Source organism: Rattus norvegicus, chromosome 13, assembly GCF_036323735.1.
Source record: "Rattus norvegicus strain BN/NHsdMcwi chromosome 13, GRCr8, whole genome shotgun sequence".
Classification (NCBI taxonomy): Eukaryota; Metazoa; Chordata; class Mammalia; order Rodentia; family Muridae; genus Rattus; species Rattus norvegicus.
The window spans coordinates 79,134,521-79,157,707 of record NC_086031.1 but is presented as its reverse complement, the minus strand read 5'-3'; the positions used below and the strand labels follow the sequence as shown (position 1 = coordinate 79,157,707).

The 23,187-nt window shown below is 43.4% G+C and overlaps 1 protein-coding gene across 6 annotated transcripts; it reads right to left on the bottom strand.

The window, feature by feature from the left end:
• Positions 1-8,391: 8,391 nt before the first annotated feature.
• Slc19a2 (solute carrier family 19 member 2) lies at positions 8,392-22,590 on the bottom strand. 6 transcript variants are annotated; one of them, XM_039090492.2, is made up of 8 exons: positions 22,230-22,367; positions 18,152-18,332; positions 16,077-16,136; positions 15,152-15,754; positions 12,786-13,011; positions 11,545-11,737; positions 11,055-11,196; positions 8,392-10,326 (listed from the first exon to the last, which is right to left on the bottom strand). In XM_039090492.2, exons 2-8 carry the CDS (start codon positions 18,224-18,226, stop codon positions 10,198-10,200), a joined length of 1,428 nt encoding a protein of 475 aa, XP_038946420.1. In that variant the 5' UTR covers positions 18,227-18,332; positions 22,230-22,367; the 3' UTR covers positions 8,392-10,197. The 6 variants fall into 6 exon arrangements, with proteins under 6 accessions (XP_038946420.1, XP_038946421.1, XP_038946422.1 ...); XM_039090493.2 differs by lacking the exon at positions 16,077-16,136; XM_039090494.2 differs by lacking the exons at positions 18,152-18,332; positions 22,230-22,367 and adding an exon at positions 17,336-18,145.
• Positions 22,591-23,187: the final 597 nt, after the last annotated feature.

Here is a 23,187-nt window from a genome sequence, read left to right as displayed (position 1 = left end):
GGCTTTCCACTATTGAAGCAAGCTAGGATCGCGCGCAGGCGCAGAACGAACCCCCGCGAACACCTGCGCTTCACATCCGGCCAGCGTTTCTAAGACCCGGAAGCCACACATCCCCTTTTGTTTTCACTCGGCGTTAGTGCCTGGACAAGAACTGCTGCCTTGGTTGTGGATTTTGTATACCACTGAACAGATTTTTAATTTGTTGCCATAACTTATAATAAAAGTATATCTCTGTGTTCATTTTCCTCAAGTGAACATTAAAAGACAGCAAATTGTTAATTGCTGTTTCAACCCTCAGATTAGAGAAATTATAGTAAACATTTTATTTACAGAAAGGAGTTATGAAACAAAATAGAACTTTAGTTCAAGCATTCAAACCTATTGAGAGAGGCAACTACGCTTTTCCTATAACTTCCCTAAATATCTTTAGGGATAAAAGGAAAATAAGGTAACATTCAGAAAGTGGTGACAGCTAATAGGCTAGCCATGAAGGAGCTCGCACGTTGTACACGTTGTAAATAGAAGTGTGGATAAGCAGTACAACATAGGTGCAGATTCATCTAAAAAAGGGATGGATTGAGGATAGACAGACAGACAGATATAATTTATTCGCAGAGTTTACTCTAGAGCTTACTTTTGGAAAATAATACGAATCATGGGAGATGAGCTGGACTTTAGACATGAAGAGGTATCAACTTGTTGTGTTGACTCGAAATATACGAGACAGGGTGCAGCATAAATAGAAACCTTTAGCCCCACTGCCCATCCATCGCCTGTTAGCAATTACAAGCATAACACAGAAACTAACAGTGCGATCTAGGGATAAACATTGTCTTTCTCATTTTCTTGCAAGAGTATTCATGGCATTCATTCCTACGAAACTGTGAGCTCCCTTTCAAGTGGAGGTTGAATTTGGGACATTTATAAGCCTTTAGCCATAGAGCCATTTAAATGTTTGAACGATAGTTCAAATGAGTGTCCAGGGCTAATAGGTCTTTAAAATGAACTAACTGTAATATTTACAAGCTTTGCGAGGATAACGAAGGTCAATAAAGGAAGTGGGGCTTTGATAAAGATGAGAGAGGAAAGTACCTCAGAAACAGGGCATTTTAGAAAGTTCAGGATCTGATCAATAGAATAACAAGTGTTGTGAGTGTTCAAGATGTACAAGCAGGCGAGGAAGGAATGATGGTGGGATAATGTCACACTTTATAATTTCAAGTCTAGCAGGTAAAGGTACCAACTCCTCCATATGCACACACATCATGTAGTGTCCGCTGCTCTCTCTAATGAGTGGAGTGAAGATAGGCTACCCATGACTGACCAGGGGAGCAAGTAAAGGACGTGTAAGAACTGATAGAAACACCGCACAGACATGCCCCCAGCTGTGCTCTCATTTCCTAAGCATGTCTCAATCCAATCAAGTTGACAATGGTAACCATCACATGTCAAATCCATCAAATTACATTGTATAGTAAAGTATTTCATATCTAGATATATTTATAATAAAAATGGACCTAATTAAGAACAAACAAATATCCTTTTTATATTCATCCTTGTGAGTCACACCAGACTGGAGGACTTAAGTTTGCCTCTGACCCACAGCAGGGGGACAAATCTGCTTCTAGCTCAAATGCCAGCAATAAATTTCTTAAAACAAACGCTCTAAGGGAAAAGGTATTTCAGGGTAATTACTTCCACATGGTATTAGATTTGCTCTGCCCTTGTTTCTTCTGTTCAGCACTTTTGACTTGCAGGTCCCAGCCCTGAAGGGCAGAGGATGAAAGGGATTTCTTGCTGAGAGCCTCCAGCTTACTTATATGTGATCGGGAGTCCCGTGACCAACCCTTAACTGTGGAAGAGGATTTACTAAGAGCCATTCCCCATAGCAAAAACAAACACAAAACCCAAAATTTATCTACTTCAGTTTGTCCCTTGAGAAAGCAACAAACACGGTGTGCTTTTAATTACTGAGTTTGTAAGTTGAGTGCTATCGTCTAGCAATTCCCCTTTGGAAAATAAGTGTGCACGTGGTTGAATGTGAGTGCCAGTCACTAAGCCAGCCTCTACAGTTAGCCTTTCTTCTGTGTGCAGTTTTATAGCAGACATGGCTTTCTGTTTACCTTCAGACATCTCCCTTCTTTGGGTTGTCAAACCTATTAAGCTCGTTATAAACTTAGATAAATGCCTTTGGCTGCTAGGGTGTTTCGGCTGACAATGGGCACATCCTATCTTTTGTATCCAAATGTAAAGAGTAACGGTTCCAAGATTACAGAAGGCCACCCTGAGAGGCTCCGGATAGTACCAGAATGTGGCTGAAGATGTGAGTGTGAGTGATAGGATGCATAAGAGAGCAGCGAATCCCAGATGCTTTGAAGAGAGAGAAGGGTGTTACAATGGCCACCCTTCCTTTTCTCTCCTTCCTTTGAGAGGGCAGAGGAAATGCAGAGTAGAATGAATTAATACCTTTCAAGATTGTATCCCATTTCCTACTTATAGGCTAAACAATCCCTGGACAGCACATATAAATGAGCAGCTTATGCGTATGAGTAAGTTATACATGTAAATGAGTAATGACAACGCCCAAGCTGATGCATTAAGATGATATGGAAAGATAACAAGAAAAATTGTGATAGCATTTCTTAACAGGGTAGGGGACAAAAGTAAGAAGAATTGGGGTTGACTTAAAGCAGATTTTAACTTGGCTCTAACCTGGTTATTGAGGGACTCAGAGGTGGAACTAGGCAGTTGGGTAATTCTGGAACTCACAGAGGCAAAGACAACACGTGTGAAACTTTTGGAGAGATCAGCTTATGAGTCTTCAAGTCACTGGAGCAGATAGATAAGAATAAAACTCAAAGGTGTGTGGGGGTTGGTAGGGGAAGTGTAGTGAAAAGAGAGGAGACAAACAGAGCCCAGGCTTCTCCGCCATTGAGGTGTTCAGAAGGGAACAAAGAACCTTTGAGGAGATTCAGGAAATAGTTGAAATGTGGAGAGAGAAGTCAGAAGAGGCTTCTGAAGCCAGGAGCAAGAAATGCAAGGGATGCTCTGAAATTCAAAGGCTGCACAACTGTGGGGTGCTTTGGGGGCCGTTTCAAGGATATGGGCAAGAATTTGACATTGGGCTGGGACAAGGAAGCAGGCTCAAGATCTAGATCACCTCGACAGGTCGGTGAACACCATGGGACCTTTGTTTATGCTTTGTTTGCTCCTTGAACACTTTGCCGTTGACCTAGAACTGACCCTACTTTTTGCAGGTACCTAGAATGGTATAAAAGCAGACTGAAAAAAGTAAACCCTCTTCAGCTTCAGCACTGGCTGGGGTCATGTTATGTTGTCTAATTGTCCTTTCTTATTTTAATCCTCATTCCCTCCCTCCAAACCCTGTTGGCTGACTGAGCTTGTTTGGTCACACAACAACGGAAACAAAAGTGAGGGGACAGTCTCCAAAAAAGGACAGGGGCTTTGTAAATTATGTCAATAAGAATTTTATTGGCAGGAGGTGGCCATGCTCAGCACCCAGACAGCAGAGGCAGGCAGATCTCTGAGTTCTAGGCCACCCAGGTCAACAGAGCTAGTTCTAGGACAGTCAGAGTTGCACAGAGAAGTCTTGTCTCTAAAAAAACAAAAAACAAAACAAAATAAAACAAAAAAACCCCTCAAAAACAATTATTTATGTGTTCATCATTTATCTGTTCATTTATGTGGGGTGCAGCATGTGTAACTCAGAGGATGACTTGTGGGAGTTGGTTCTCTCCTTCCACCATTGTGGGTCCCTGGGATCCAATGCTGGTCATCAGGCTTGATAGCAAGTGGTCTGTCAGCTCCTCTTCTGAAAGAGTGTTAACATCCAGAATGTACACAGAACTTAAAAAAGTAAACATCTTCGGAGGAGAGGGTTCTAAAAGTGCAAAGATTAATCTGAGAATTCTCAAAAGAAATTGTACATACATACAAATGGGCAGTAAACATACAGCCCCCCTTCAAATAAAACAAACCGAAACAAAAACCAGGTCCAATACTTTAATTATCAGGAAAATGTAAATTAAAAGAACATGGGCATTCCATCTTACCCCAGGCAGGTTTGGCTGTTATCCAGAAAAACAAATGGGACTCAGTGGAGAAAATGGAGAAAACCCGAGGAACTGTTAGTGAGAATTACTAATTACTAATTAGGACCTGTGAAAATCAGTGTAGAGTTTCAAAACAAAAAACAAAAACAACAAAACAACCACAGAACCCGTCTGAAACAGAGGCGTCAAGTGGTCCAGAGCTATCACTCCTCTGCATATGTAACCCACAGCCACATCAGCACACTGTAAAGATATCCACACACCCATTTTTGTCTTGGTACTTTTATTAACAACAGCCACGATATGGAATCAGCCTCACGTCCATCGGCAGATGAGAGAGGAAAGGAAATGTGGCAAATAGTCCCAGTGAGGTTGTAGTCAGGCAAAGAGAGGAACAGAATTACAGTATCTGCAGGGAAAAAGGGTCGAACTGGAGGTCATCAAAGTAGTGGAATAAGCCTGGACGGCAAACCTAACAGTTTCTGTGTTTTCTCTCATTTGTGGAATCTAGATTTACGTAGAGGACAAACACATGAAAGTATATGGGGCCTATTTGGGAGGAAGAAGGGGGGATAAGAAACAATACTGGAGGTGGGGGAGGTGAACAAGATAAAGCACATGGTATGCTTGTGTGAAAATGTCACCGAAACCTATCATTTGGTCCGATTCATGTATGCTAATGCAAAGACTTACAGGCTTACTTCTGAAAGGAGAGCTGCTCAACTGTCAGACAGATGATGCCAGCAGGTCAAATAGAACAAGAACCAATTCCGTTTGTAGTAGCCTCAGGGGAGCAGTAGACAGGAAAAGACGAGTAGAGTGAGAACTGTAGACAGCGCTTTCCAGGAAGCAGTTATGAGGAGAAATGGAGACCTGTACCTAAATCCTAACCAGAGAGAAATTATAACCATTTAAGGGTACAGTTGTCTGGAAACAGAAATACTAAAGAGTTAACGCCCATCTAGCACTGGATTATGGTAGAATGCAGTTACTCTTGAGTGTAGTCTCTGGTTTTAATTTTTATTTTTTGTACTGAATATGTCATGAGTGGGAAACAAATATGAGGAAGGGCTGATGTCTGAGAAAAAGAAATGCTCTGAGGTTGGAGAGTCAGCAGATGGATCACTCTTTTACAAGAGATACCCGCTGTATCCGCGGCCCAAACTTGATGGTTTAAGCTGTTCGCATTAGTGAAGGGTCTTGGTGTCCATTATGATTGTTTGGATATTTCTGAAATTAGATACCCTCAATCTGGCTATTAGTTATCTGAAACACTCAGGAGCGAGTCAGTATTTCTGCAATGTAGGACTGAAGGAATTTTTTTTTGATAAGCTGCTGGACTTTTGTACAATTATTTCTTGGTCTACTTTGCAAACACAGGTTTCTCAGGTCGCCCCTGGCAGATGGAGAGGACAGAACCATATTCCCCTTTCTGTTGTTTCCTCTGTTTCGGCACAGCAAGGAGCTTCAAAGACAAGGAACAAGGCCTGACTAGTGACCTTGGAAATGCTGCTTCCAAACTCACCTCTCCTCTTGGTTTTCACCTTGCCCTTTCCTACCCACCCTCCATATTCATCTTTTTTTTTTTCATTTCTCCCCCAGAGGCTTTCCCGAGCTCTCTGAGGCACTAACAGTAAGCACTTAAGACTGTAAAGTTGTCCCTCCTGCAAATAGGATCCCTGAGGAAGTACTACTTCATCTGCCACACTGAGGAAGCCTGTTAAAGGAGTTTTGTGTCACCTACAGTAGCAGGCCTTTTCACTCTCCATCACCTGATTCAACTTACTGACTTTGAGGCCCCCTTTTTCTGTGGAAACAAGTCACATGTTCTTGAAATAATTTCAAACTGGCAGACAAATGTTTTTCATTCTCGGGCTGTCTTGCCTGTTCTCATTTCAAAACCAAGCCCTTTATCCTTGACTTAATGGTTGAATTTTCTCCATAGCCTCCGTACCTGCTCTCCTCCTTTGATTTTTTTTTCTCTTTGGACATGGTCTTACTCTGTACCTGTACTCTGTACCTGAGGGCCTAAAACTTACCGTGTAGACCAGCTGGCTATGAACTTGTGGCCACTTTTTTGCCTTTGAGTAACTTCCCAAATGGTCATTTATGGTCATGGATCAACATGTTCACCAACACAGTTGTATCTTGTTCTGTTTTTGAAGACACGACTCTGGGTAAGCATGAAATGACTTATACTCCAAACGATGACCCTAAAATGCAGAGGAATTATCTGTATGGAGAAACTGGGGGTCCAAAAACCAACCAAGAATTAAGTGTCAGAGCTGGAAACCCTTTAAGCCCTTTGATGATTTTTTTGACTAATTTCTCACTGTGAACAGTTTCTGGACACCGCTTCTTGATCTTGTAAGCACAAGACACAATAAGATGTCTCTGTCAGATTCTCTTGGTCCAAGCGCTGTGTTCCACATTTCAGTCAGTACTCCAAGCTCATCTAAGGATTGTCAGTTTTTGCTGTCCTTCTGGAGGGAATATTGACACTCAAGTCGTGAACTTTGGTTTTGGGAGAGAAGGGAGGGAGGAGAGGTAAGTCTCTTAAACAGGTGAGCAAACTTGGGATCTTTAAATATTTTAGCAGAGATTATTATTTTTTTTTAGTTATGATTCTTCTTTGGATTTTTAGCAGTTTAGAAATGTCCGTATCATCCCCCACACCCCAGGCTGACTTATTTTAAAGGAAGACGATTTGGTAAGAGATGACTTCAGAGGGTACCATGCATGGGTTCATACTACACAGGTTTAAAATATCAGAGGTGCACACCCACTATTCACCCAAGGTTTCCTTCACTCAAAGATTGGATGTGGGTTTTGGAAGTTTCAGAAACCTCATTTTGACTCATCTCTGGTGCTGTATTAGACTCACCAAAGCTGAGCTGCCCTCCCTGAGCTGTTGAACTGGAGGGCTCTTGCTTGGGAAGGAAGGTAGAATCCACACGGTGCAGGAGAGACAAAAGGTCTATAGCACGAGAGGGGCCATGAGCCCCTAGTGAGTAGGCATAGGATAGACTGACTCCACTCCATGCCAGAGGACGGTATGCTCTGGTCTCCAGGTGCTGGCCTGGACTGCGGGGCTTAGCGGTGAGACTCATTTGGGGAGTTTGTGCATGTCTCACTTCCCCCACACGACTTGGATCCCTGGGCTGCTTGCTTCTCTGCCAGTTACCCATCTCCTCTTGCAGATGTTCAAATCCTCAGCCTATCGCTTGACATACACTCTCCCCCAGCCTGGCATTTCCCCCTCTCTGGGGCTGCTCTCTGAGCCAGGTCTGCATTCTTCCGCCCTTGTCTCATTCCATAACGGGATTGAACGGAAGTGACTACCAATTTACAGGGTCAGGGAGGGAATCAGAAAGGCCATAGCTTCTCCACTTCAGGATGTATAATTTGAAGGGAAATATTTAAGCTTCCTGAGCCACTTTTAAATATGAGCACATTCTACAATGCTAATTTGCCAACCTAAAATCACCCATCTTTCCCTATTTCTACTGCTGTACATCAAGAAGGGCCTTCCTCACCTATATGGGACCAACTACAAGGACAGTTTCAAGCAACAATCCTAAGAGTTAGCTACTCAAACATCTCTCTGCTCACAGCTGCAGGACTATATTCCTTACAGGTGGACTTATTACTCACTACCCCATCTCCAGCAAACCTGATCGAAAAGGCAGTGAAGATATACTAGAAGAAACTACAGGGACAGACAACTCTAGCTCAACTGTTTAGTGATAATGAAAGGCCTGCCCTTGAGTGGGCTGTAGGAGAAAAGCATTTGTTTGGATGCTGCACGGTGAGACTGGCCTGGTGCTGAGACAGTTTGGTTTCTGGTATACAGTGAAAGATGATTTTCAAGTGGAGCAATGAAGGGGCTTCTCTGGGCATGAGAATATTCTGATATGGAATAAAGAGGCTATGGAGTTTCAAAATAAGACTTTCAGCCCTGGCTTTAATTTCCTTAATTGAAAATGTTTAGTTGCTAGCAAAGGGACTGAACACTATTTTAGTTTCTGAAGAGAAGAATGCGTGAAAAAGAGACATGAGAAATGTAGGGAAACGAACCAACATTGCAGACAGTGCCGGCAAGGGGTGCTGCAGGGAAGAGTGCAGGGGACATCACAGAAGGGGAGGGGGAAGGGCTGACTGGTGGTTTAGCAGGGAAGGAGAGAGAGAGAGAGAGAGAGAGAGAGAGAGAGAGAGAGAGGCTTTAAATGAATGTTGTCCAGGAAAGGCTATTAGGAGATTTACAAACATAAGGCCCCTTTTGAAGATGAATTCAAAATAATTGAGTGAAAAGGGAAAATATACTGTAAAATATTTATTTAATAAAAATAGTTTTATAGTCTATACAGATTGAATAAAAAGTGCAACAGATTATTTCCACTTCTGCATAAAAGTGCAAACAGTACAGCACATTGGGTTTTGCATTCCACAAACATGGCCACATAGTAGTACATGAACATAGTCTTGATTTAGACAGGTAAGAAGGATCAGATTAAGTGCCACAAATAGTTAACTAAATTCCAAGGAAATATTGCTTTGGTAATGTGAACAATTTGATTGTATCATAATACATATTATTTTAAAAAACAAAATAAAATTTCTCAATCACGTTTCTTCTTGTTTCTGGGCAACCAACATCCTACAGAGCAACAAGAAACGGTGGGAGGAGGGAGACCAAAATGTAAGCTCGGACGTTAAATGTAAGGCTACTCTGACCTTAGTTCTCCGTCTCCTTAGTGTTCTCCTCTCCCGAGCTGCAAAGGAAGACCCACGGACCTGTGCTATCCTCATGTTTCCTATGCGGTTTGGTCTTCCCAGTGCTAGTAGTTGACCCAGGGTCTTCTATGTATTCATTAAGCTGCAGTTTTGCAATCTCAGTATTAATAATACTGTTTAGTGACGTTGGTCTTAAAAAGTCAACACTCTCATTAAAGCACCTACCCGGATCTGTTGCACGACAAGACGACAGTTTCCATGCCTCACAAATATCAGCACACAGAACATCACTCTTTCAAGTAAGGAAGAAATGCTTTAACTCTCAAGATGATCTACCCTGAGGAACAAAGGCAGGTCTAAGGTCTATCCTAGTTCCAACCCCACTAAAATCATTAAAAAGAGGCTCAGTTTATAAAAAAGCCTGTGGAATAATCCAGTTCCTACTGACATCTTGATCTTGGCTAAGAAAGCCAAGATGATGAGAGGCATATGGGAATGATACTCAAAGAAAAAAAGAGTTCATCTTGTTTTGGAAAGGAAAGGGGATGCAAATATAAAATGGGCTCTCTGTATCTCTAACCTACAAATGACCTTTTTAATTGCAATCGAGAGTCCTTCATACTGAAGTATTAAAGACAAACAAGCCTACCTAACTATCCTTCCTCAGGTATCAGCAGGCTTTAAAATGTGCCTTTTCTAATGAAATGAGCTTCTCCGGGAAGCATATGAATAGTGCACAAATGTACTTCTAAAGAAAGTTTCCAAAATGTACAATGGTCAGAATGGGAAGCACTAACATTCACACAATGAATTTTAAAAATAAAATTAGACAACACTCCTTAGAAGACAGAACATTAAACCTGAGCAGATATTGCCAGTAAGAAACGATTTCCATCTGCGGACATACACGTGCACACAAGTAACACTGAAATCAAAATGAGGCTGGATGGGGCGAGTGCTGACAGAACGCACGTCTATCGTGACGTCTACCATCCTGCAGCTTGTGAAGCCCTGGTCCCACCAGGCTACAGGTCTGGGTGAGTGACAAATGTGACAAAAAGCATCACACTCACATGCTAATCAAGGAGAGAGCAGACGTGCTGCTTCATTACTCGGTTTTCCAAAATCAAGTTTTGTGGGGTTTTATGAATTAGAAGAAGTCATTCTTAAATTACTGCTTATAAACAAGCCATGAAAAACAGCTTCAGTTCTGGCCTCCCTCAACAGTATTGCACTAACCCCAAGAGTACAAGGTGTTAGTTGAGTAGCTGCTTTGAAGGCATGAGATACACATTCATAAATAGTTATCTGAGCCACAGAGAGTGTAAGTACATCCAAGCGGTTACTGTGCAGAGTCCTTGCTTGGAAGCAGCAGCATTCCGGGAGCACGTTAGGAAGTGGTTGCTTGAGGGCTGGAGTTGGGATCTTCCTGCTTTCTGCATTTCTTTACAATACTGACTATGCCATTAGCCAGGAAAACCACAGAGATGGCTGCAAAGTAACTCGCATAAATCAGGAACTGCAAGAGAGAAAAGCAGTCATTCATAAAATTATCACGAGATGGGTTGTACACAAACATACTCTACACAATGATTCCAGACTGGATAAAAGTAGCCATTTTGTAAGCATTTGCATACATGTTTTCTCAATGGGTCGTATGTTGAGATTCATAACACTTTTCAACCATAAGTATTTGGTATTTGGGTGAAGACCGGCTTTATAAAAAGGAGGAAGGGGACTTAAGAGCTCTGAGGTACCACGAAGCAGGGCATCTCAGTACCTTAGGTTTATAGAATGAGGGTTGGAGAGATGGCTCTGCAGCTAAGAGCATGGCTGCTCTTCCAGAGGGCCTGAGCTCAAGGTCCACCTCCCATGTGGTAATCACAAGCATCTGTAACTCTAGTTCTAGAGACAAAACATCTCACAGGTTGAGAAGGCTCTCTAGGGCCTCACAAAAAGACAATGATCTCAACAACCTCCATAAAAAAGATCTCAGGGGGCTGGGGATTTAGCTCAGTGGTAGAGCGCTTACCTAGGAAGCACAAGGCCCTGGGTTCAGTCCCCAGCTCCGAAAAAAAGAACCAAAAAAAAAAAAAAAAAAAAGATCTCAGAATGGGGAGGCTGCAGAAGAAAGAGGAGGACGTGTAGGTTGGATCTGTTCAGAATGTTTCAATTTGTTTTCATAAACAGGGCCCACTTCTGCCACCCAGATCTGGTAAACTTTTCAGTGTCATGAACACATCTTACCTGAGTAATAATACACAAGCCAAGGCCCCTGGCATCTACCACAATCAGAGTGAGCAGAGTCTGTAAGGCCAGAGCAATGAAGGTGTTCACTCCAAACACAAGGGCGTAACGCTCCATGCTAAGGTTTGCAGCAATCTGAAAACTTTCAGAAGAAAAACAGTGACTGGAGCGCCCTTACCTCCTCCTGAACTGTTTCACATTTTTACTCCAAGCGTGAACACAACCCCTTCTCGATCCTGCTAACTCCCTTTCTGAAATGTGAAACATGGTTTGCTGCTGTGTGATATAAGTCTTATGCAAACATATGCAAACGGTTGGATAAAAATATAAGAGAATAAACAAATCTTCCCTAAATACTGCCTGGGGGAAAACGTACAAAAACTACACCATGATGCCTCCTTTAAATAGAAAATTTAATTTTTTCAATTTGTAAAGAAATCCAAGTTTATCTTGCCCATCTTTCCTAATACTTCTGAGTTAAAATACATACGTTGCTATGGTGATGAGTACCATGTAGATGATTCTGAAGACAACATAGGATGCATAGCACACCCAAATGTTCTCCACGGTGTCCATGATGTACACTGCAGCAGCAATCAGAAGAGAACACAGGAATAACGTCACCTCTCCCCAAGTTGACCAAGATAGTTTTATATAACCAACCGCAAACACAGCACTTGCACCTACAAAACAAAAAAGGATTCAAGTTATTGACTAAAGAAACTCTATTTCAACACATTAAAAACTCACCTCAATTATTATTAAGACCTTTCAACCTGCAAATTAGGAAGCTCAAAAATATGGAGTTCCTTGAAACTTAAGCAGAGAAATGTTGAGCGTGATGGCATAGCATGTGGCCCCTGAGATGAGACTGAATCAGCACATCTGGCAACCAGACAGAAGACAGGACAGAGGCCCAGGGATAGTGCTACGGAGTAAGTATTTGGCCTGAAGCACAGGTCAGAGTCACAGAAAATTACTGCAGCTGACTTGGCAACGTGGCTGGGTGAGTCATCTCTCCTTCAGACCAAGAAGCAATCTAGTATATGCAAAACGGCTTCTCTTCCCTTAAGTGATGTGATGATGGCGGTGTCAGCTCTAATATGGGAGTGCTTTCTGGGTGCCAGCCATAATCAATAAGTGCTTAGAGCTGTTGTGTAGAATCTTCCAATAAGCTTATGAAGTAGGGCAGCAAATTAGAAAGGGACAATAGAATGTGTTATCAAGGACACACGCTTTGAAGCCACCATGCCTGAGTTCCAATCTGTAACTTCATAAATAAAGTATCAATAAATCAAATAAATCAATAGATTTATTGATTTTAGGCAAATTATCGACATGTTCAAACTTTCCCATGTAAAATGACAATAATAACTGTGACTACCTCACGAATTCTGGGATACAACTTATACACCTATTGTCTACAGAACAGTGTTCAGTACATCTTAACGCTCAAGAGACATTAGCTACTGTCATAAACTATAGTATGCTGCTACTCAAAATCTCAATAAACACGGGCAAGTAGAACTTGGATAAGAGAAGAAAACCATCTTGAAAATCAGTACATTCCATTTCTGAGAATGTGTCTGTCGGTCAAAGTCCCCTACCACTTGATTATATCCAAGTTTTCTCCTAATAAGAAAAATCGAAGCTCCAAACAAGCCATTCCTCTGGGCTCTTTCGGAGTTGGGAGGAGGGAATAAACCTGATCCCTGTGTCTTAACTACTTACCCAGCAAGGTTGAAACAGCCTCCACACCGCCATTGTAGATGACAGCATTCTGAGAAGGCATGACCTTCTCCCACAATCCCTGTGCGTAGTTCACCACTTGGAAATAACCGCAGGTGGAGAGGGCCCACCACACGGACCAGCAGAGCAGAGGGCGGGAGGAGTAACACATCAGGAAGTCATTCCACAGGACTTTGAACACCCGCAGCCGGTCTGGCTTGGGCTCCTCCTGCACAGCAAATGGAAACAGAGCTGGAACACTGTGGTAGTGGACGCTGCAGGCCACTCTACAAGCTCGGCTTTCTATCTCAGAGAGTTTCGTCCTTTGTGAAAACCAAGTGCTAATTTTACTCAAGTAAAACGTATATATTTGAAAGGAACAACAGAATGGGTTATCAAGGACAGAAGCCCTGAAGCTCCTCTGAGTTGGGGGAAGTGAGCTTCACACTTGCTCGAATTGTGAGTGTGATCTGTGCAAGTTTGTATAAGTTACTGATCTTGGATCCCAATCTTATCTCCATGAGAAGAGGGGAGATGAGATCCAGTCCCTGACTGTTCTGTGCCCTGTTGGGAGATCACTTCTAGTGGAAATTTTCGTATGCTTTAACACGTATTTGTGTTGAGGTCTTTTGAGACCTGGCCTCACAATGTAACCCAGGTTGACATGGAAACTGTCACCTTCCTGCCTCAGCCTTGAAGTGCTGTGACAATAGGTGTCTACCACCACACCCAGTTCAAATGCTGACGCTTCAGTTACTGATAAATAATAAAGCTCACGTTGGTATAGAAGAACTCTGGAAAGCGTAACTCAGTTTGCCAGTGGGCAATAAACTCTATTTAATAGGCAGTGACTTGAACTTAAAAAGTTAATAAAATAGGTAACAGAGTATTGTCCTGTAAAGTTTTAATTTTTGTTATACATACATACATACATACACACACACACACACATACACACATATAATACACGCATTTGTATGTGGTGGCTGCTATGAAAAAATGTTCTTTCCTATATATTTCTTAGAATCCAAAACCGTAAAACCCCATACTGGTCTTTAAAAATTTTTTAACTGTAAGCAATGTTAATATTTAAAGTATATACTTATATACCTATGTTAATATTTAAAGTATATACTTATACAACTACTATGTTAATATTTAAAGTATATAACTATTAGGTATGTTCAGGTTTGCCAAGGCCACTCTAACACATTTGAAACCAGCCAGGAGAGGACATGCTTTTCCTACTACATGAGATCTAGCAAATGAACAGACCTCTCAACCAACCAACCCTCTGCTGACTGTCCAGTGCCACTTAACAGATTATGCCAGAATCAACACTTCTTCAATACTTAATCCCTGGTCATTGTAACTAAAGATGGCGCCCTGAGTACTCAGAGGTGTGTTCATGACAGGCGTACCCCTGTTGGTATTGGAGGACTGAGGCTCCTTGAGACAGAATTTAAGCTAGTTCCTGGCCAGGCTTTTATAGGCTGGGCAGAAACCACTAGGTCGATTTTAGGTAGAATCGAGCTGTTCTCAGTAGTTCTGCTTCTTCATTCAGTCTACAAAACCTGTACTTCAGTTTTAGGTCCCCAAAGCATGACAGGAATGTTAATACGCTTATGGCTAAGCAACATTCCAGGAAAATTCAAACTGCTTCAATGTAGCTAGACTCAATCTTGTCCTTGTTTCTCATACCCTATAACCTGCCAGGAAAAACAAAACACACACACACACACACACACACACACACACACACACACACACACACACACACACCACACACACGTTTCATATTAAAAAAAAATTAAACTGGGGAGTTAACTAATCCTTCTAGTTACACAGAATGGGTGGACTGCTTTAAATGCTGAACTTCTCTCTTCTAAGAAAGAGCTTGAAAATGTTATCTTGAATTTGTCTGCTATTCTCTTCTTATCATTCATTCCCTGCCCTTCTACAATATAACAACAAAGCATCATTTGAAGTGAATAACATGCATCGCTTCTAGCCCAGGAAAGAAAAATAATTCTGTATCTTTAAACACTTTGAGCTTCAAGTCAGAAGCTACGAGTGGTCATTTCGAACACTCACTAGCAAACATTTTCTGAGTGCTTCCTTTGTATCTACCAAGCAGTAGGGATAAAAAATGGAGACACAGTCCCAAGACATTTCTGACATGATGCAGAATGCGATGCCAGTGTGACTTTGAGGAGCACGCAATCTGGGGAGGATGAATTGATTACCCAGTATATAAATCAGTTGCATCTTCATGAGTGGCCCGGTGGACTGGGTTTGCCTGTTCGTTTCACTACCGTTAGCCAATTTAACACACAGAACAGCAACTGCACATTTAAGGCTCAACTCACCGGTTCCTCCACCGGAGGCTCATCTAAATTTAGAGGGATTTTTGACTCAATGTCCTCCCATCCAGGAAGATGGTTAGATGCTGGGGTATCAGTAGTGATGCCGCCATTTTGTACCTTGAGGCCATTCACTCCGTGACAGGAGGAAGGGATGTGGTGAAAGAAGAGGCTCTTCTGTGGCATAGGCAGAAACCAGGCCACAGCAAAGGCCACAGAAACGCAGGTGAGGGAGAGGACGTTCAAGCTGAACAGTGACCAGCCCACCACGGAGACGAGGATCTGCCCTAGGACAGAGCCCACTGTAAAGCCCACCAAGGTGGCACTTCTACAGTAACTTGTGACTTTCTGGTACATGCCCAGGTCGACCACAGTGTAGATATAGGAGTAGTAGGCGATTTCAGTGGCTGTGGCAATGCCATAGAAGAATTCCAGGAACTGAACAGCCAGCAGTCCTTGGGCATAGAGCAGCATGAACCATGTAACAATAAGGCTGAGTCCCTGCAGTAGAATGACAGGCTTGTAACGGAGGTAGTCTGTGGCAAGGAACACGGGGAAGAGTAGCAGCAGGTAAGAGTATGTCCACACTGGATAAATTTCATTGAAGACCTGGTAGGGAAAAAATAAAAGCTCGTTAGTGATCCACGAACTCGACAAGTCATAAAAATGTATTCTTACAAAACAGCCTCTAACCTTCCTTATCACCTGGAGAAACAATGGCTAATGTAAGTACAGGTAACTTGTGGAATAGCCTTTCCTATCCCCTCGTCACAATAAAATCCTTTCCATGCATCGAGGATCTTGCTATGTGGCCCGGGCTGAACTCAAAAGCACTAACTACATAGACGAAACTGGTCTGGGGCGGTGGAACCTTCTATCTCAGCCTTCCAAGAGCTGCAATTACAAGTATTCGCTATCTCTTCCCCAGCACCTTTAAGGTTTCTGAGAGGTGGGTCCACCATTCATCTGTGTAACTTAACAGCCAGCATATCTGAAAGATACAAGGACCAATAAATGTTTTGGAAATTAGATCACTGCCAATTCTTATCTCTAACAGTTATTAGTATTATCATTATCATCATCATCATCGTTCCTTTTATAATTTCACACACAGGTACAAAGTGTTTAGATGATATCTGCTTCTACTCCCACTCCAACTCTTTGAGATCATCACATCCACTTCATTATTACCCTCTTCTTTCCAGACTCCTCCTTTGTCTATAGCCCAGAGTCTAACTAGTACTGCCTCTGCACATTGGTATGGTCATCCACTGAAGCATGGGCAATGTGTTATGGGTCAGCCCTCTGTATCAGTGTGAAGTGAGGCTGCCGGGCAGAAGAAAAGAGTGCATGTGTCTTAGGCCTTGATCAGACAGCTCTCGCTCGGCAGCTGGATTCAGGGGCAGCATCTGTGGCCTTCTTACTTATTGGTATCATGACTTACAGTCTAAGTGTTTGGTGTTTTATTTTTCTCTCTTAATTAAAAAATAATGTATACAGTTGTACATATTTATGAGATACGGTGTATCTTGGTACATGTATACACTGCAATACGCAATTCAGGATATCTAGGTAATTTGTCATCTCAAACATTTATTATATCTTTGTAAAAGGCACACGAGGATCCTTGCTTTAGCTCTCTTCATTTATATGACATGAGGTAACTGAAACTTACTGCTACTTCTTTCTTATGCACAATTTAAAATTGAGATTCTGTAAACATAATCCTCAAAACGCATTTTAAATGAGAAAGAAGCACTTGGAATTCCAGTACCATTACTTCTGTACTTCTGCTGCTCCTCAACTTAGATGGCTAAGTGCCAATAGACTAGCTATCGGTTGAACATTAAAAAAAACAAACAAACACGTATTTGAGGTTGGAGAAACAGTTCAGTTTGTAAAGTGCTTGCCATGTAAACAAGGGAACCTGAATTCAGGTCCCCAGTACTTATGTAAAAAGCTGTGAGGAAAAGACAGGAGGAATCCTGGGGCTTGATGGCCAGTTAGCGAACATAGGCAATTTGGTGAGCTACAGATTCAGTGAGAGATTCTGTATCAGAAAAATAAAAGAGTGGCTCAGGAAGACATCCTATGTTTACCTCAGGCTAAACGTATCATCCCCTCATTTCTGAAAGCATAAACACACATCACACACACACACTTCCTTAAAAAAGTATTTAGTATACATACCCCAAAGAACATCTCATTTAGCAGCACAGTACTCTAGAGTATCTGCTCTTTTCCTCCATGAATGAATGGCTGAAAGGGAGCCGTGACTCACTGACTGCCCAGCATTGCAACAGAATGTCATTGCTAGCAGAGGAAAAGGTCAAATCCAGATTGTGCCACATTCACTGAGTGCAGTGCTAACAGGATCATAGAGTAGGGCTGTAAACTGAAGAGCTATAAGGAGGAGCTTGTGGACAGTCCCCCTTCAAATCAATCTTCACCATCAGCACAAGAGGATAAAACCTGTGCCATACGATGTCTGATGCACGGATTAAATGTCTAACCAATCACTTACTTTTCTACAGCTCTGAAAACTAGAAGACTAAATTACAAAATGGTTCCTGGTCTATAGGAACCAGCACCAGTTCAGCTATAAGTCTCATTTTCCTAGTAACAATGATCACTGAAAACAGTTCCTTCTTTCGCAAGGAGCTCACTACCCAGCAATGTACTAAAGGTCACAGCAGTCAGTTTAGTGTGTGCTTTGTTATTGCTCTGGGGTTTTGCAGTGAGGGGTCCTAGCGATGTGGTTGTGACAACTTGGTCTGGAACTTGGTACATACACCAGAGTGGCCTCAAAATCTGCATGATCATAGGAACTGTTGAAGGGATTATTTGTCAAAGTGTGCAAATTCTAACACATGAGAAACAAAGTGTCCTGTGCCCCCCACCCCCCAGCAAGGGAATCTTGAGAAGTGCTGAGGTGGGGCAAGAAGCCTTCCCTACAGATATTTTCAGTTGTGTTCCAATGAGCAGCCCTGTTCTCCCAGATATTACCGTCCTTCTGGTCTCTAAAGTCTGATGTCTCCGTGTGACTCGGCATGTTTCTGTGCCTTCATGGTCCCTTGCCATGTCTTTCTCTACCACAGAACCACTGGCCAATAAACCTTCCTTAAAAGGTATTCTTCACTGAAACTATGGTCTAGCTGCACGGTGAGTTCTTACTGGACCCAGCCACCTGCGACATGGAGAGAAGCAAAAGCTATATTTTAGATTAAGTTATCCAAACACAGAGAGACAAATGTTACATGGTGGCCAAAACAAGCCAATATAAATACCGGACAGAGATTATCTCGGGCTACAAGCACAGTTGAGATAGTTGTTCCACTATGTTCTGGAATGGCTGTACTCAGACACAATTGATTATGTATTTTATGAGTTTATGAAAAACTGGAGGGGAGTAGCTCAAGGGCTCCCAATATAAGGAGAGGATGGAGAGGTGAATGCTGCTTGTTCTGACTTGATCTCTGAATCCCTATGCATGTGCTGAAGTTGAACAAATGAATATATACAATATATACAATTACTACATTATTTACTAAAACGTCTTAAAATGTTCTCTATGGCTTCCTTCAGCACCGATCTTCCTGAGTTTTGCTCAACTGTTCAGTCTAGTAAAACTTTGTTTAGACATGTAACTTTCAGCAATAGCTGTCCTTAATTAATCACCAAAATTTCATAGCCTAAGTCCCACCCTTATTAATTTAAAGGGCGTGGTGGTGCATGCCCGTAGGAGGACCATTAAGTAGTTCAAGGCCAGCTTGGTAACATAGTAAGACCTTGTTTCATAATAAATAAATAAATAAATAAATAAATAAATAAATAAATAACCAACCCTCACAAGGTTAATGCTACACTAGCACAAACCCACAATTTGGATAATTGAAGATAAGGGAAAGTAATACTACCAGGCTTACCATAGCAACTAGTACGACAAAGGATGGGGCAGGTGGGAGACCAGATGGGCTACCTTTAACTCCCTCTAATTAAGAGATTTATGTTTTCTCCTACAAGGAACATCAAACAAGGAAAAGAAAAACAGAAACCTCCTCTCTCAGTGTCAGCACCACAGCAGAACATCTCCCACATACCATGCTGCGAACTCTACATCAGACAGACAGAGAGACAGACAGACAGACAGACAGACAGACAGACAGACAGACAGACACACACACTATCCTAAGCAGAGATCATACATTTTAGTATTGGACCATACATACAAGAGTTGGTAAATATGCTAGATTTAGGACTGGCACATGAATGAAGCCTAGATGGACTAAAAGGGCAAAAGGAATCTGCAAGGCTTAGAGTACCAAGCAGATTATGTGGAATGGTTTTACAAGTCAAAGAAACACAGTAAACATCAAAAAGAACACATGCTACCAAGAAAAGAAAAAAATCTCTTTTCAGAGATAAAGAGTTCTGTAGACTACAGCAACAAACACTTGTAATCACAGACAGGCTGAGGCAGGAGGATAACAAGTTTAGGGAATACTCTGGAGAACCATATTAAGAACATCCCTAAAAATGGTCAATGGAACTAAAGATGGCCCAGTGGTTAGGAGTACCGGCTGCTCTTCCGGAGGACTGGGGCTCAGTTCTCAGTACCTATGTCAGTTGGTTCATATTCACCCATAACTCTAGCTACAGGGGATCCAACATCTTCTTCTGGCCTTCACAGGCTCCCAAATACACATGGCAAACACTCACAGTCATACATATAAATACAAGATTAAAAAATAAATAAAAGTCTGGAAACATAGCTCAGTAGTATAGCACTTCCATAGAATGCAGGAGCTCTGGATTCAGTTTCTAACAAAATAAATAAATAAAATAAATAAATAACTCCCTCTTATTAATGTTTGGCTTTCAACGATTGGGACATAGTCCAATCAGAACTTGCCTCAACCTTTTAAAGTGGTAAAATTCTGTAAGACAATCTTTAGAGTGGAAATGGAGAGAAGAAATGGACCTCAGATCTTAGGCACTCAGCGCCATTTAAGATGACACTTAAATTTAAGGCACTTCTGACAGGGGAAAATACAAGCTTCAGTACAAATGTCACTGACTAACACCTGGGATTTACTTTGCTTAAAGATCATGCAATGTTTTATTTAAGTGACCATTGCTGGAAGCAAGCACTCATTCATGAAGGACAACAGTGGTTCTATTTCAGTTACTAGGTTTTTGTTCTTGTTTTGTCTTTAATGTAGATTCTCAACCTGGAAAGAAGGGTTACACTGGCATTTTAGCAAAGACTCCAAGGTCCCACATCCCAGATCGCTAGATTTCTCTTCAAATTCCCTTGCCTTGACCTCTTGGCACTAAGAGAAGCATCCTCGTGTTGTCATCCGATGGACAAGTATTTGCTGGGCCCAGCACCCTACTGTATTCCTCTGTATGAAAGGTCTGCTGAGAACGTAGAGCATACCATTGTGCAGCACACAGCGGCTCTCCAGGTCCCCTGACAGAATTTATCAACTTTCAACTATCAACACCAAGAGCGCCTTTCTCCTCACGTGCTTCTTCAGGCAGGCTGTACAAATCACGGAGCCGTTTGTATATAAACTTAATCGGCTCACATGCTGCGTCATGTCTGCCTCAGAGTCTACACCTCAGGGGTTGTGCTGGGGTCTCCATAATTGCACTTTCTTATAACCACATAGTAATTTTCTTCTTGGAAAACCACCCTGATCAGAAGCCTTTATCTTTTTTACTGTTGGCTTTCACCAGGACCAAAAACACATGCGGATAATAAAGAGCTGTGAAATGATCCACAAGACGAGGAAACATGATGTAACAGCCAGGCAGAAGTTGGCTGCACTTGCTAAATGTCAAAGAATCTGGGAGTCCATCCTGACTCTCAATTCCTTCCCAGGTGACCTTGGATAAAGGCACAAAACAGTGACAAACTGGACTCTGAGTAATTATATCCTGCCAGTCTGAAACGAGTCTGGTAGTGCCAACTCTTGCTCTGACCTGGTATGCTGAGTTATTGAGTTAGTGCTCCTCAAAAGAGATGACTGTCGACGTCAGGAAGGTTTAAATGGGAGTACTATTTTGCACCAACTTGGGCCGGGAAGCAGCGCGGTAAGGAAGGAAAAGGTGTATAGGGAAAAGGTAGCAATTATAAAGCAACCACTCAGCTGACAGTAGGGAAAAGAAGTCAGATCTGAGTTTTCACCCCTTTTTGGTACTCAAGAAAAGGGTACTGGAGCAGCGCTGGTTTGATTTCTTTCTCAATCTACATATTCCTCTCACAAAACCAAGTGCTGGGATAATGCGCTTTAATAAGAGAAGGCAGGCACATTTCTGAAGTATGCACACCTCTGAGGTGCTATGCGTACAAGTTTATCTCTTGAGTAAATGACTGCGCAGAAGTTCTTGGTCATGGCTCATGTAAATCACAGCCCTCCAAAACTCCACCTGTACGGAAGGGACCAAACCTGCCGGTGAAGCAATTCACAACACGAGAAAAGAAAGCTAAGTGCCAATTATATGGCACCGTCTGTTTTCATCCCAGAGAGGGGCTTCAGAGGGGGCAGGAAATCTTAGGACACACCCTCACCTAATAAAACAAGCCAAGATGAGAGGGCGTATCACTGTCCTGTACTGTCCTTATGTGATTGAGAGTATCTTGTCAGAGGTAGTAAACAAAGTCAAGGAGAGGAAAAGGGGATCCTCTCACAAAAGCAGTACCAGTTAACATCCATCCATACATACATACATAAATACACACACATGTATATATTCTATTGAAAGTAGAGTTTACTGTTTTCTTTATCCACTCACTGTCCCCAGTGCCCAGCAGCTTCCGCAGGACTTGTCCAGGCAGAACCGGGTTATGCCACCACACAGCACTGTCCACATACGGCCTGAAGCACACATGCACGTGGGCTGCAGCCCTTCTTGCTAAGTCCCACACGGAACGTGCCAATAACGCAAAGAATAAGGCCACTTTTCCAAGCGAGCAGAAATCCGATCAGCTATCTGCGTAGCCCGCAGCGGGGCTCGGCCGGAGGCCCTCCGCAAACACCTGCCGCGCTTGGCCTCCCCGCCTGCCGCGCCTGCCTACCTGTCTCTCGGTCAAGTTCTTGTCCGGCCCCAGCAGGTAGGGAGTGAGGAACGGCTCCGACGGCCGGAGGTTTGCGAAGAAACCGTAGGCGCAGAGCAGCGCGGTCGGCAGGAACCAGCACTCGCGAGGGACGCGGGCAGTACGTAGGAGCATCCTGGCCGCCGCCGCCGCAGCTCGTCGGGACACCCGGGCGGGCACGTCCATCCTGGGCGTGAGGGGCTGGACGCCAACACGGCCCCCTCCTCCTTCTCCGCCAACGGGAGGGCGCCCGAGCCGCGGCCCCGCGCGGGCACCTGTAAGCGTGCGCGACGCCGCCTCGCGCCAGGGTCAAGGTGCTTGGAGTCCCAGCCGCCAGCCGCCAGCCGCCAGCCGCCAAAGCTCGCCCGCCGAACGCCCTTCCCTACGTCCGCCTCCCGGCCTGGCAGGCCACCCCGCCTGGCCCCGCCCCACGCCCTCATGGCCCCGCCCCCACATCGCGCCCACCCACAGCGGGTCGCTCACGAGCCACGCCCCCGGGGACCGCCCTCCTTGCTAACGCCTCGGGACCGCAGCCAAGCCAACCTCTCTGCTTCCCCATTGGCCAGTGACTCAAAAGACTAGAAAGGCCGCTGTGGCTGTGCCCGGGGGCTCTGACCTGAGAGGTTCTGGGACACACACACAGACACACACTCGCACACGCGCACACACACACACACACACACACACACACACACACAGACACACACTCGCACACACACACACACAGATCCTACGTTCCTGCACACACACTGCTTCAGTCGGATCGGTCACCCGGCATTTTCCGATCACGCGTCAAGAACGCTCCCTAGAGCGGGATCCCCGGATGTGTGCTTCGTCACAGCGAGCCTGCTCAGTCTTAATCTGTCAACCCTCTGATGTCAAGTTGGTCCTCTGCCCCGACACCTGGTGACACAGGCTTGCAAACCTTTAACCTTGAGGC

Coding starts and splice junctions, on each gene's coding strand:
- Slc19a2 (NM_001030024.2), bottom strand. CDS start 22,433: ATGGACGTGCCCGCCCGGGTGTCCCGACGAGCTGCGGCGGCGGCGGCC. Junction 15,755..22,229: donor AGAACTTGACCGAGAGACAG/GTAGGCAGGCGC, acceptor TTTCCCTACCAG/GTCTTCAATGAAATTTATCC. Junction 11,197..11,544: donor GTACTCATCACCATAGCAAC/GTATGTATTTTA, acceptor TTCTTCTGAAAG/TTTTCAGATTGCTGCAAACC.